Raw genomic sequence first — 14,407 nt, 5'->3', positions numbered from 1 at the left:
TAAAGGACAACTTATTGTATTTCCAAGAACGATTATACCTACCCAGCACAGATTTTCAGAAAAAAGTAATCTCCTGTTATCACGATTCTTTAATGGAAGGTCATCCCGGTATGGCCAAGACCTCAGAAAAGATCAAGCGCTACTTCTGGTGGCCGTCTTGGAAAAAAGATATCAGAGACTTTATAATGTCTTGTGGAGTATGCGCCCAAAACAAGAGTCAAAAGGAAAGACCAGCAGGCCTCTTACGCCCTATTGACATCCCACCTCGCCCTTGGCATACGCTTTCTATGGACTTCATCACCGATCTAACTCCATGCTCCGGATACAATATGATTCTAGTAATCGTGGACTTATTCTCCAAGATGGCGCATTTCATTCCGCTCAAAGGCTTGCCAACAGCAGCAACTCTGGCCCGAGAATTTCTCGAAAACATCGTCCGACTACACGGTTTTCCTTCGGTTCTAATTTCGGATGGAGGTAGTCAATTTATTTCTCATTTTTGGCGAAGTTGCTGTCGGTCGGCTCAAATTGATGTGAGACTATCGACCAGTCACCACCCTCAGACCGACAGACAAACCGAGAGGACCAATCAAACTCTGGAACAGTATTTACGCTGCATGCTGCAACAAACTGAAAAAACTTGGAAAGACATCCTTTGGATAGCCGAATATGCCTACAATAACTCTGTCCATTCGGGAACTGGGAAAACACCGTTTTTTCTTTTGTACGGCAGTCACCCTCGAACCTCGGAGTTGGATCCCCTCCAAGATCTTGAAACACCAGCAGTAGACTACCTGCATTCTACAATCACCCAAGCCTTTAAGGAAGCTGTTTCTCACCTTCAAAGGGCTAAAGAACAATACAAGAAAGGAGCAGATCAACATCGGAAGGAAGCCCCTCAATATCAAGTAGGGGACCAAGTCTGGTTATCCACCAAATATCTACCTCTAAAAGGGCCACGCACATTCAACCCAAGATACCTTGGTCCCTATTCCATCACTACCATAGTAAACCCAGTAGCGGTCAAGTTGGACTTGCCCCCTCACATGAAGATACATCCGGTCTTCCACGTCTCTCTATTAAAACCTGTGCAACCTCAAACCCGACTAACTAAATCTCCAAAACCCATCCTAGTTGATGGAGAACTCGAGTTTGAAGTCAAAAGCATTCTGGACTCCAAGATCTCCAAATCTAAACTATTTTACCTAATTGACTGGAAAGGCTACGGCCCCCAAGAGAGATCCTGGGAACCTGCTGAATATGTCCATGCTCCTCGCCTAATCAAAAGATTTCACCGAACATTTCCTGACAAGCCAAAACCCCCGGAGAAGCCCGGTTTGGGAGGGGCCTTGAGGGGGGGTACTGTCATGATCTCTGCTTCCAAAAGGTCAGGGTTTTCCCAACTCCCTTGGAAGCAGATCCATAACCCAGGTTCCGAGGGCCAACCAATCCCAATTGGGACCTTTTGGACCCAGTCCTGGCGCCAGTGGCACCAGGCTCATAAATGTGCCCAGTCCCAGCGCTGGAAGCGCCGGGCTCATAATGCTTGGGTGGACTTACCTGTAGCAGACCATGCTGCTTACTTGCCTGCCAGCTGAGCCTCTGATCCTCTTCTGTTTGGAACTACTTTTCCTGTTGGGTGGGGCAGGAGCCACTCCCTAGATTCAGAACACTGGAACTCTTCTGGAAAGCAGGAACTCTTTTCTTACCTAGGCGTGGCTGTGGAAGGAGACACCTAAGCACTACAGGAGGCTATTTAAACCACACCCGGTGGATGAATCTTGCTTTGCGTTATTCTGCATCCTCTGCAGCAGAACGCTCATCGTGTCTTCTGCATCGGATCCTGGGCCTAAGGAAAAAGGCTTACCATCCTGAATCCAGTCTTCAGCAACACCTATAAAGACAAGAAAGAACAGGTTAGCATTCCGGCATCTGAAAGACAAAGGTTTACCTACTCTTCATGCGCTCCGGAGGTCTTCACACTGCATTCCGGCATCTGAAAGACAAAAGCTTACAGACTCTTTGCACGCTCCGGAGGCCTTCGGCGCTGCATCCTGCATCTGAAAGACAAAACAAGGTGCGTTTAAAGACATTGGGGAACTTTAATACTCACGTGCCATTACTCCTTTCCACATCAACCCCAGTGGGTATTCCGGCACCCTGCAGCCGCTCCGAAATCGTACCTGCAAAATAAAAGACAGTTAGAGCGCATCGTGAAGCAGGCAACAAGCGCTTACTTACGTGCTTCCAGGCGCTTCTATTCATCATACGGACTCCATCTTCAACTCACTTCAGCCCGTCATCCGCCATCACCGGAACCTGCAAAACAAGAGACATCATTGCTAAAGACTTTAAAGACAATAGAATTACTCGAAACTTACCGTTCATGCAGTAAACGACGGACAGCAGTCCTCTGAAGTCAAGAGGCCTGCGCTACCGATCCAGTGAAGAAACTGGTTACAGCACCCTGCCCCGAGGCAGATGGAGAGCTCGGCATTCACTTACCTAAGACATCTTACTCTTGAAGTCAGGCATACAGTGCACAGAGGTCCAGCCCAAAGAGCCAACCGGGTGCTACACATCACCTTTGAAGATACGGTAGTCGCCCAGTCAAGACCGGCGCCTCTGCGAGAATCAGGTGAGCGTTACACTATCCTCTGGTCAGGATTCTAGTCTGTGAAAATAACTGCTCAGTGCTGACCTTATTTATAGTTTGCTTCATTGAGAAAATTGCGCAATAATGTTCCTGATATGTTATTCCTGGCCACCCTATAGCTTTTAATGGCTCCTTGGCAGGAATTCTTTTCAGTTCTCATTAATGTTCCCATCTGCAACTGATTGTTAACTATTTTTTGGTAATGCTCGCTAACTGTGCGGTTCTGGCAAAAGGACTCAAAAGGTCGGTCTACTATTTTGAAGTCGGGTAGAAGTAGTATTCTTGCCTCGCTTCTCAACAGTGCTGACTCGGGTGTCCTTGCGGTACTCTGGGGAGTCACCACAGATTGGTTAGGTTTGCATAGAAAAGGTAAGGTTCTTGGTATGAGATGCTTCATGCTCAATGGGAGCATCATCGCTCATTTCATTGTTACTATAAGGATCCTGGGCAGTGAAGCAAACCAGTGGAGGCAGTACAGAGGGTTGGAAATGGGTCTCCTTTCTTATATCAGATGCCTCTGGGGAATTATCATTCTTTACTTTTCAGGCACTTAGGAAATGTGAAGTCTACCATATTGGTCACCCCCTTTTGGAAATCATGGATCACATGACTGTGTACAGCAGTTCGATAGAAACAGGGACACTGATCCATATCTGCTTTTATCAACGATACACAAGATGAACAGGCGAACTGTAAGGTCTCTGGGGAATCCTCCATGTGCTATCTCTATGCATATGTACTGGGTGGGCCACTCCAGCTCAACAGACCCTCTGAGACTCCAAGGAGGGATCTTCAATGTGACTTTGTCAGACAATGTAGATACAGTCAAGCCTGATGTCATGAAAGCCAAAGTTATAAATGGTCAGGAGACGAGAGGGGTGGATGCGATTGCAGTGTCGAATGCAGAAGAAAAGAACTGTATGACGTTGGTGCAATCCATTTCCATGGAGTGTCTGCTACTAGATCCACGGTAGAAGGTGTTAGCGATTCATAAATTCCAAATAGCTGGTAATACGGATAAATACCATATACTTAAGAACCTTATTGTAGTATTGGAGCAGGGAAGCAGGTAGCTAGTTTGCATGTTTTGAGTGAACTCTGGGTATCATCAGGGTAGTACAATGGTAGTCACCTTGAGCTGAAATATCACAGTGATGAGTGATAGGTTGAGAGCATATGTGAGTGCAGATAAGTGCCACAAGTTCATTCATGGTCAGGGGAACAAGGACAATGGGTGGACTGTAGAATGGATGTAAGTTCAGCAGGTGCTGCAGGAGGAAAGGTGAGGGTGAAGGTGGGAGGTTGATGTGGAAATTATGGATGCAGAGGCAGAGAAGGAAGAGCTTTGTATATCACTTGGTTTTGATGATTTGGAGGAAAGGTAAAGGCTAAATCATCAGCAGAAAGTGAATACAAAAAAGAACAGGGCAAGATTGGACTAGAGTGTTTTTGCAATCTTCAATGTATGAGAGCAGAGAGAAGAAATTAGGTTGGTACAGTAGATAGATTTTACAGCAATCAGAGCTGAGTACAGAGTGTGAAGAACTTGCTTATAGAATGCGGGAAGTGCAGCATAGCAGGCTTTGCAGCATCAGCGGCTGCATTGCGGTCCCAAGTTGGTAGATGGCTGTGGAGATCCCTAGATGGGAGAAGGAACTGGGGGTGAAGGATATTAGTGATGCCTAAACAGAGCTGCCAGCTATGAGTTGAACTCTGACAATGCCTGGTGAATGCAACTGCTGAAAGGAAGAGAGGCCATGACTTAGTGCAGATAGTGTGACAAATTATCAGTTTTGAACTTACGTTTAGTGATTGTGATGCTAGGCAATTAGAGGTGGGGCAGATAAACTGAAGTGAAACAGTGGGCCTCATTACGAGTTTGGCTGTAGCTATGGAGCTATTAGCTCCATTGCTGCCGCCAAACTGGGCTCCTTTACCGGGTTCCCAGAATGGGGAATTACCGGGCCATTCCGAGTTCGGAGGGCCCGGTAATTCCTCCCTCTGGGAACCCGGGCCCAGACCTTCCCCATTCCCATCTGAGCCCCCATAGGGCTCAATGAGAATGGGAGAGGGAGCTAACAACGGGCCGATTACGACCAGCCCGTTGTTAGCTCCTTCTTCCCCTTGCGGGACCCGGTAACGATGCCTGGTTTTACCAGGCGTCCTTACTGGGTCCCGCGAGGGGACCTCTTAATTTCGCGGGACGGGTTTAACGGGTCCGCCTTCATTAGCGGAGCCCGTTAACCCATTCCGCGAAGGTCATAATGAGGCCCAGTGAGTGGAAAGAAAGAGAGGCATCAATAGAGGGGCAGTAGTATTACGAGAGGGGGAGAGAAAGATGAACCCGAGTGAGTTACTAAGTATGGGAGAAGGGTGGTTATGAAAGGTAACCAGAGAATGAACATAGAGCATGGAGTCACACTGCAGATCGTATCTGGGAGGGTGTATTCTCCCCTGTGCACAGTTGAAACCTCAGAGAAAGGGACATGAACAGTAAAACGCAGTGGAGTTTAAAATGCCAGGTAGCTGACAGTTAAGAATGATGGTGAGGAGCATTGGGGGCAGGAGTTCATTAGCTATGTGTTCAAAGGAAAAGGGAAGGAAGGCAGAAGAAGAGGAGAGGGAAGTCGGCAGGCCTTATTTATCAGATAGCTATCTCAACAAACTCTCTTCGTGAGATGAGGGGAATAGGAGAAGGTAGCCAGTTCTGAATAAAAGCATACAAGTGTGGGTATGGGTTAATCTGGGTTTCTGGAATTGCTAGTATGGAGAGATGTGGAAAGTAAGAGTCAAATTCACCCGAATGAGGGGAAGCCTTTTTGCAGAGTTTGGGCATTCCTGAATCTCAGTGCAAGATCAATGGGGGTGTATCACATCAGTAAGGGATCGTGTACAAGAGGGGCCAAGAGGTGTAGATGAGTTTAAAATAGCTAGGACTGGAGTTTGAGGAATTCTATTAATAGAGATGTGGTAGGAGGGAGGAGAGGGCATTAATAGTGCAGGATGCATGCAGGGGAGTACACAGAGCCACTAGATGAAGGGTAGGGAAAAACTGGTAAGGAGAAGGTTGACGTGCAGGAGCATAGTGATGACAGAGCAGGTAATGTCATTCATCAAGTGAACGGTAAGTGGTGGGTAGATGGAGTATGTTTGTAAGCAATCAGGAAGGCCATATTCACTATGCCCAAAGCAGCCAAGAAATTAAAGGATCAGGCTTATAAAAACCAAAAGTTGAATCACACGCTGGCAGCCACTACCAATTAAGTTACAAAGGCCGCTGGGATCAACAATTAGATGAGAAAGGGGGTAACCACAGTTAAATTACAAGGCAAGTAGTGAGTGTGACAAGCCCAGTACCCTGGCCTTATCAAGAGGGGGTAAAAGTCCCTTTCTGCAAGAGATCAGAGGAGATGGAAAGGTCAAATAGCCAGTTCTACCACTGAACCCAAAAGGGGCAGCCGAGAGGCCCCCAACTCCTGTCTCCTCCTTTATGCCAGCAGGTCTTCCTCTGGGCCACTGTTATCTGCAGTCTTGCCTCATGTCATAGATACTTTCCAATGTCCTTCTGTTGATTTCAGAGACCCAGAAATAGCGGGAGTAAGAAGAGCAGTGGTTTGTGGAGAAGGTATGTGAGGTATTGGTTTAAGAGTGAAAGTGAACCTGCAGTTTGAGTGTGCATGTTTGTGTGGCTCTATGTAGACAAGGTAGGGCATGTATTGAATGTGAAGTGAATGTGTCTGAGTTAAAGGAAGGTGCTTGAGTAGTGGCTCGGGTTCAGAGGAAGGAGTAGTAGGCTTGGAAAAGGGAGTAGTAGTGTGGGAGAGGGAGTAGCAGTGTGGAGGAGGGAGTAGCAGTGTGGAGGTGGGAGTAGTAGTGTTGAGGAAGGAGAAGTTTTGTAGAGGAGTGAATCGGAGGGTGGAAGAGGGCGTAGCAGTGCAGTGGAAAGAGGGGTAACATCAAAGGGTAGAGACAATACCTAGCATGAGTGAGAACATTGAAGGGGCAGAAGACTGGTGGGAGGAGTGAGACAGAGTAGACAAGAGGAAAGCGTAGAGAAGGGAACAGCAAGGTGCGCTTTTTACGAGAAGCCTGAAACCTACAGTGTGTTTATAGGGCACCATCCCACATCCCAGTAGATCACTAATAACTGGATAGAGTAGGGACAGTTAGGGAGTTTAGACAGCCAGCATTTAAATTACCATTTCTAGCATAAGCCAATATTATAGATAGTATAGGTCAACATTCAATAGCACTATCTTGGGGATTACAGATGCCTGGGTTAGGGAGGAGAGTCATAACAAGATGAGACATTGAGGGACAGCTCTAGGCCCCACAAAAGAAAATAGAAACCCTTGTACCTTCTCAGCAACTTGGAGTGATTCTTGCACAATCTGTGTCTCATTATGTCAAAAGTGAGATTCTCCAGACCCCAATGTCTATCTACGACAAAGGAACACTTGCAAGGCATCTGAAGACTGAGATACCTGGGTAACATCCAGTATTGAGCCCTGGGATAGAAAAGCCTGGTAGATCGGAGAGAAGTTGCCGTTTGAAGCCTTCAGCTCATGCTAGAGACTTCCAAGGACTCCCCCGAGTCAATAAACCCATAGAATCCACACACCCAAGTCCGTTGGAATGAAAAGAAACGTCACCCTAGTCACACAGCCCAGGAAAAGTCTCTTGGAGAAAACACAGGAGGCATGCAAAAATTCCTTTCAATTAAACAAGCTCAAGCTATCAGAAGTGGATTGAGAACCGTAGAAAGGGGACCGACCTTTCAGCATTGGAGAAAACCCTATCCCTCATAAGGAGACAAAGAGATAGCTGAACCAGTAGTCTCAACTAGGATCCCCGTTCTCCCCGATCCAACATCCCACTCAAGCAGGAGGGAAGATCTATAACGAGGCATTGTAGTTGGGCAACTTGCCATCAGTCCCCAACACCAGGAGACGTTAGACACATTACAGGGGGTGGTGGCAGAAAGATGGGCACAGCCCACAGTACCCCCAATAATCCTTTAAAAGTCTGGCACCGGGAAGAACCCATCCGCCCTCTTCATCAACTTTGAGAGGGTTGCAGAGACCGAAAGTTGGCACTGCAATAGCTGAACCAAGTAAATGTCCCCCCCTTCCCCTGTTGACAGAAGAAGAACAAGCATTCCAAGCCCTAAACTCACATAGGCGAACCCGACACTAACTCCCACCGATGGGCGGAAACATGCACCACCAACCCGACCAGAGTTCATACTGTGTTATGCCTGTGAGAAACCGGGACACCTAGCCACCTTCTGCCCAGAGAATCCAAAGGAGGAAATGTTGGAGATTGGTCTTCTCCAACCAGGAGACCACTTCAATCAAAAGGCAAAAGACCTGACTCAACAGACGATACTGAACCAGACCCCAAATATCTCGCTGACCTGTTCCCAGAAGAAGCTGGATGTGGGGGACCAGTGTGTAAGCAGTGCATACTACAGGGGACACATAACACACATTCCATCTCCACGTACAAATTCAAGGTTTCCCAGCTAAAACTCTCCTTCACCCTGGTACCAAGAAAAAGTCCATGTGAGCCGACCCAATCACCCTAGAAGAACTGAGCTCCTGGAGTCCGGTGCACATTTTCTGTGTCCACTGAGATGTTGATCTCCATCCCCAAGTCACTCTAACCTTAGAAGTCGTTGACCAGGAGGTGCAGATACCCATGATTGGATTGTAATGCCTGGCCTCTCGGATGAGTATTACTCAGCACAGATTTCCCACTCTTTAACCAATGTCTGAAGGAGGTTCAGAGGCCGAAAAAAGGATTTCCTGGTTGGGGGAGGGGGGTCAGCTATCCAGCAGCAATTGACAAGTGGAGCAATTGAAGAAAAGGGTGGAGGGGTGTGACAGGTTCTATGTCATAGAGCACGTTTTGGGGACTGTTCAGGGTTTCAACCTGGAAACTTCACCATTCGGTTTGTCACACAGAACAGTCTTCAGTATTCATGATTTAAGGTAATTTGCTTGGCACAAGAAATGGCCCTTTTACCACACTCAACAGGAACAATCTGGTTGTTCACATATATTTTTAAAAGGCGCATGCCGCGATTATCAGGGCATCTGTCATCTGCCTTGTAAATGAAAGGATTATATATGTTTTATTTGTTTTCTTTGTTTGGCAGAAATAATAAAAAATAGATTCCTTTGAATTCTTTTCAATCTTTAATCTCTCAGGAAACCACAACACACAAACTAAACAGTACTATTTCTTGGGGTCAACACCAAGGTTCTATGTCATTTCATCGACAGTTGTTTTTACGATGTTTTTTTTTTGCACATTTTCCATCGACAAAAACCCATCAAAAATATGTTTTTTTTTAAATGTTGGCCCGTCCGTACCCTCTCCCTAACGTTTTGTCCTATTCCCGACCCAACAAAACCTTTATATGCCCATCCCCCCTATATTTTTCAATGGGTTTTTCCAGCAACAAATGTTCGTTAAATTAACAAGTCGAGCAAACTTGCTGTCAATGAAGGGACGTCGTACTGTGTGAGAAGGCCAGTACAATGTCCTTCTCAAGAAGGAGTAAGAACCCCACTCTGCACGATGTTGAAGAAGATGGGAAGATTTCAGAGCCAGTTCTACCCCTGAACCAGAGTGGGCCAGCAGAGAGGGCTCCAACTCCTGCCCCCCCCTCTACCCCCCACTCCCATGCCAGCAAGTCACACTGCAGACCGCTGTTATCTCCAACCTTGACGTATGCCTCATATACTTTCAAGTGTCTTTCTGTTGAATTAAGATTTCCAGTACCAGAGGTACATTCTCCAGGGAAGCCAGAGACATCAACTTGCTGCTATGTGAATCACCCGCAAAGAGAAAGAGAGCACAACCATTGGAAAGGAAACCTGAAGCACTCCTGGCGGAGTACCTCACAGATGCTGCCTCATACCAGAAGAGAGAGCTGGAAGCTGTGTCCTTATGCAGCAGTGCTAGAAACACTTCTGAGTGGTTGAGGGGAAGTGGCAAGTGCGCACAAGAGCACAGAGGACCCTCCCTGGGACCAATAACCAGAAATCCCAAAGGAACAAGGTCCTAGAATACGAACCTATACAGGATCCTTCCTGAGCCTGCCATCCAAGTATGCAGCAATGACACAGAGCTCCATGATCCCGGGGAAGAGCTCCCAGGTCCTCTAGACCCCTAGGTACATAACGGAGAAGTGGAAACAACCCCCTTTTCAATGAACTTTACAGGAGACACTCCAGTAATGGGTACCAGAACACAAACATTAGACTTACTGGACCACCATTTCGGTACGCTGCAAGCCCCGGCAGGAAAAGTCGACAAGGCTTAGCAAGGAAGCCTGGCTGCAAGAGCTGATGGAAGAAAGGACTTATCCCTTTTACATATCAGCTTTGGAAATTTTAAGACACATTCTTTCAGATTGCCCTTCCTTCTTTCAACCACCCAAATGATACCCAATTCAATTAATGGGAAGGCCAGAATAAATGTTTTTCACTTTTCTGTTGGAATATTTATACAAAACAGAAAACCACAATATTAATGCAGCAGTATCAAATGTTTGTGAAGCTTTCAAATTAGCAATACAAAATGTTGTAGCATATTTAACATAACTCCTGGAAAAGTGTTCAAGGTGGAATTCGCTATTTTGTTTCTCATCATTTTTCTTGCAATTGTAATTTGAAAAGTCGTAGAGGTACGAGTAAAAAGAGTACTGTTAATACCAGGTTTTGCAAACAATAATGATAGCTTTCAATTGTTAATAACTTGTATGTCAAAATTATACAGAATTGATAGAATTGGCCATTTTTTTTTCCAAAATGTATTTTCTTTACAGTGGTGTCTTTTTTTATCCAAAACGTATTATCTCAGGAATACTTCTATGATAGTCATTGTATTTTGGAAAACGAGTTGTGCTACTGTTTTATTTTAAGAGCATGTGAGCTTTTTATATTAGAAAACAAAACAAAAGAAATGGGGAGGAAGACAACCCATCTTTATATATAAAGCTGAATTTATGTATGTGTGTATGTTTGTCCGGCTATACACATCCACACCGTTGAACCCACATCTACCAACTTTTGCATGGATTCCTCTTTTGTCTGGGGCAAGATTGTAGTCTATGTTTGGATGCAAAAAATGTACTCCGTAGACACCCTCATTTACTGATGCTCACCCTGATTCACTACAGTGGGTACTAGAAGGAGGCACAATTTGGAAAAGTATCTGAAGTAAAATGTTCGATATGTTGGTTATTCCTTTAAAATGTACCAATGCTATATACAGTTCGAAAGTGTTTAAAGGGAATTCTATATATATATATATATATATATATGTTCTTTTTTTATCACGTCACTCTAAATATGGGAAAGGGTAAGGTTACAGTTTACTTACATTAAGTCACGAGAGAGCACAATCGATCAATCTTTCTTGAACATTTTCTCAAATGTGCTGAAGCCATTAAGTGACTGAAACATGCAGCACAAAAAAAGAACACCTGAGTTTGTGGAACTGTCGCGAAGTCCAGAATGGTTTAATGTAAGGAAAACAGACTAGCGTAAAAAAAGTGTCCACTTATTTAATGAATTGTCAGCTCTCATTCGAGCTTCAATATGCACATCCGTTATGGGAGTGCCATTCATGTGTTTAGCATGAGCTGGAAGTCAGAATAGTCTCTGCCCTCTAAACCCAGCACCTGTAACAAAGTGCCTTTCTTTCTGCAGTGAATTCCCTTTCATCTATGGCTTTGATATAGTTCTCAAATGTTGTGAGCCACTGGATCCAAGGAACTAGGGTACCTAGAGCCTGAAGAATGGTGGTGCAGCCACTTCTAGCCTGGTTCATTAGGGCGCTAGATCTACAGCAGGAACTAATTTTAAATTGAACGCCTCGTGTGCTGTAGACTTTTAGGCTTCACTGTGATGCTCTTGCCTAGCGAAGTACTGATCTTGCAGACCCTGATGCTGGCTGGTGACCACCCCCCTTGTTTCCGTTGTATACCTTGACAGGGGAAAAGGATGAAGGAGGACTGTGCAGCAAGACGAATCAATGCTAAACACCAATTTCAATAGTACCTTTATTATTCAGGAGTTCTTATAACATGGCATTCTGACCAAAGTAATGGAAGAGCAAAGAAAACAGTGCCTTCATGCACGAAGCTCACAGCGTGACACAACATCCACAGTGGGTATGCTTTCAGTGGCTGAGAAAGCCCAGGCAAACACGTAGCTGAATTTCACGCATGTGCAGTGCCACTGAATGTCAGATGTTACACCTGGCTGTGAAATTGTACAATGGCACAATTCATGGTCTAGTCCTAATTTGCATGGCGCTTTTTATGGTGAACAAAAACACACCCAGCTTTGATTTGTTCAATCCTGTTCAGGTCTGTTTTGGGGTTGCATATTTCATTTTCATGTGTAACTAGCATGCTTGTTATCACAACATAAATATTAAGTAGCATGCACTTACCCAAATAAAAATCTACCACTGGTCCATCTACCAGGCAGTTGCTGATATTCTATGAACTCTTTAGTGAAAATGGTTCTTTAGTGTGGGCAAGCATCCTGCTCAAATACCTCGAATTCTTGTTCCCAAAACATAACTTTAATAAATAATGCATGGGTGAGGACGGAAGCATAGTTGTAGATAGTCCATTCTTACCTGCTCTAAACAACTACGACACCACTGGAGTACTGAACTTGGGGCTGCTGTGTGTCCGCAGGGCAACTCCACGCGAAGATCAATGTCATCATCGCCTGTAATGAGTAGAAAATATAGCCAGGTCACAGATGTCACCAAAGGAGTCATTGGGTCCACCATGCTCGCTATAACTTTATTGGTATCAAGATTGCAAATGATGTTTTCCTTACTCTGATGCCTGGCGCACACAACAGGGACAGCAATGAAATATTACAAAATAAAGCAACACATCTTTGAACAGAACATGTTTAGTCAGGGGCCTATGCCCCAAATGAATATTAAATGTACGTCAGACATAAATGGAATGAGAAACACAGGGGTTGTAATTCCTGTGGCTGTCAATTTAATCAGTACTAATAGACTGGCAAGCTTTCCTTGACGCTGCCATGTCCACTGTGGACGGTTCAGCCATTGTAGTACTACCATCCCTTCTAAAACATCGGTTCCCTCTTCCACAGTTACAAATGGCAGGCATTCTATAATTCTGTGTCCACCAACCCTACCTCGTGTTGGACAGAATAGCACCCAAGAGGTTCAACAGATGTATAGTTCTAGTTTGAACCTGGTAATAATGTCCATCAAAGTCATCTTTGGGCTTGACATGCCTGTAACTACAAGAACTACATTACACTGAACTAAAATTAAACTCACTTTGAGGTTTCTGCATTTCAGTTATTTGATGCTGGTGTGAACTCAAGTTGAGTGTTGCAATGTGTGCTTTTATTAACATGTGATACCTACTGCACCAAAATATTGGTAATCCATGGGAAGTAGTTTACATTGTTTGATTCCCTGGCCCCTCGGGGGCCCAAAGTGCTGAGACAGCTAACTGCTTCAGCAAGATAAGGGTAAATCAAGAGCTGCAAGTCATCAGATACTGACTATACTGCCACACTTCCCAAGCAACCAGCTGATGAATGTAGGAATGAAAACAGATCAGAGAGACCTTGGTCTGTGGATGGGTTGCCTAGCATGCATAGAGTCTCAACTTCAGAACCTGACACAGAAGTGCATCCTCTAACCTTCACGCTCCCCACATTCTTGCATTCCCCTGCCTTTCCCAGATCCAGAAACCTAGGAAATAAGAAAGCATGTCCTGTCTATGCAGAATCACTCCCTCTACAAACTCTTCCTCTTGTGTTCAGCTCTATCCATTTGCTAGCCTCCCCCAATCCAAATAAATCTATCTCCCACTACTCTGCCCGTGACACTCAACGCTCCCAGGTCCCCTTCAAACTAACCGTCCCTCTGAGACATTGTGCTTCCTCAATGTTTCTCTCCATTACATTCCTGACCCCCCAACCACTGGAACTCACTACCACCAGGCACCACAAACATCCATACCAAGGCAGGCTTAAAAATGCTCTAAAGTACCACCTTCTCTCTCTCTGGTGGGAAGCCCAGCATCATTTGGAGGCAGGACACCCATACATAAGGATTCACAAACTAGTCTCGACTTTTTAACATCATTTTAAATAATATTTTTTTTCTGTATACATATTCATAGGTTGTCTGTACTGGCCTTGTTTCTCAACTTTTTCCGCTCTACGATCCGATTTATGTATCATATACTTAGCGTGTCTGTAGTAAAACACCCAGAAATCGATCCTCATGTCACATTTTTATACCTCTGGTTCATTGCTTCTTATCAATGGACTTTGATCCACAAAAATATATGCAAATACGTGGAGATTGTCTTTTTTATGTTGTTATAAATTCTATGTCAAGACCCGAATGTTCGGATTATGCTCACCTCAACTCTTTACTTCTTGAGCAGCCAAAAACCAATTAATATAACTTTCAAAATAAACTGTTAAAGAACTACAACTTCCATGAAAACAAGTGCTTTTGAAGTTCACAAATAATTGGTTTAACTTTCCACGTGATCACAAACTGTCCAATCACTTCTCATAGTCCCATATAACAACCTCTGTCCTCCTTCCTTCTTCCTCTTTCCTTGCTGCTCGAGCAGCTCAGATAAATGAAACTTGGCTTTTGTTTCTATTTGTGTGAATGGTGTGAAACTTGGCTTTCGTTTATATTGTATGA

The 14,407-nt window shown here is 44.8% G+C and overlaps 1 protein-coding gene across 1 annotated transcript in view; it reads right to left on the bottom strand.

Annotated features, from left to right (window-relative positions):
• Positions 1–14,407, bottom strand: part of LOC138491602 (E3 ubiquitin-protein ligase ARIH2-like) — a 217,902-nt gene that overhangs the window by 82,100 nt on the left and 121,395 nt on the right. The window contains exon 2 of the mRNA XM_069618207.1: positions 12,320–12,414. Coding sequence (XP_069474308.1) covers positions 12,320–12,414 — 95 coding nt within the window. The remainder of the gene's footprint in view (positions 1–12,319; positions 12,415–14,407) is intronic.

Source organism: Ambystoma mexicanum, chromosome 10, assembly GCF_040938575.1.
Source record: "Ambystoma mexicanum isolate Mex_15411 chromosome 10, UKY_AmexF1_1, whole genome shotgun sequence".
In the NCBI taxonomy this organism is placed as follows: Eukaryota; Metazoa; Chordata; class Amphibia; order Caudata; family Ambystomatidae; genus Ambystoma; species Ambystoma mexicanum.
The sequence above is the reverse complement of the archived record's forward strand: the minus strand, read 5'-3'. Positions and strand labels throughout refer to the sequence as shown.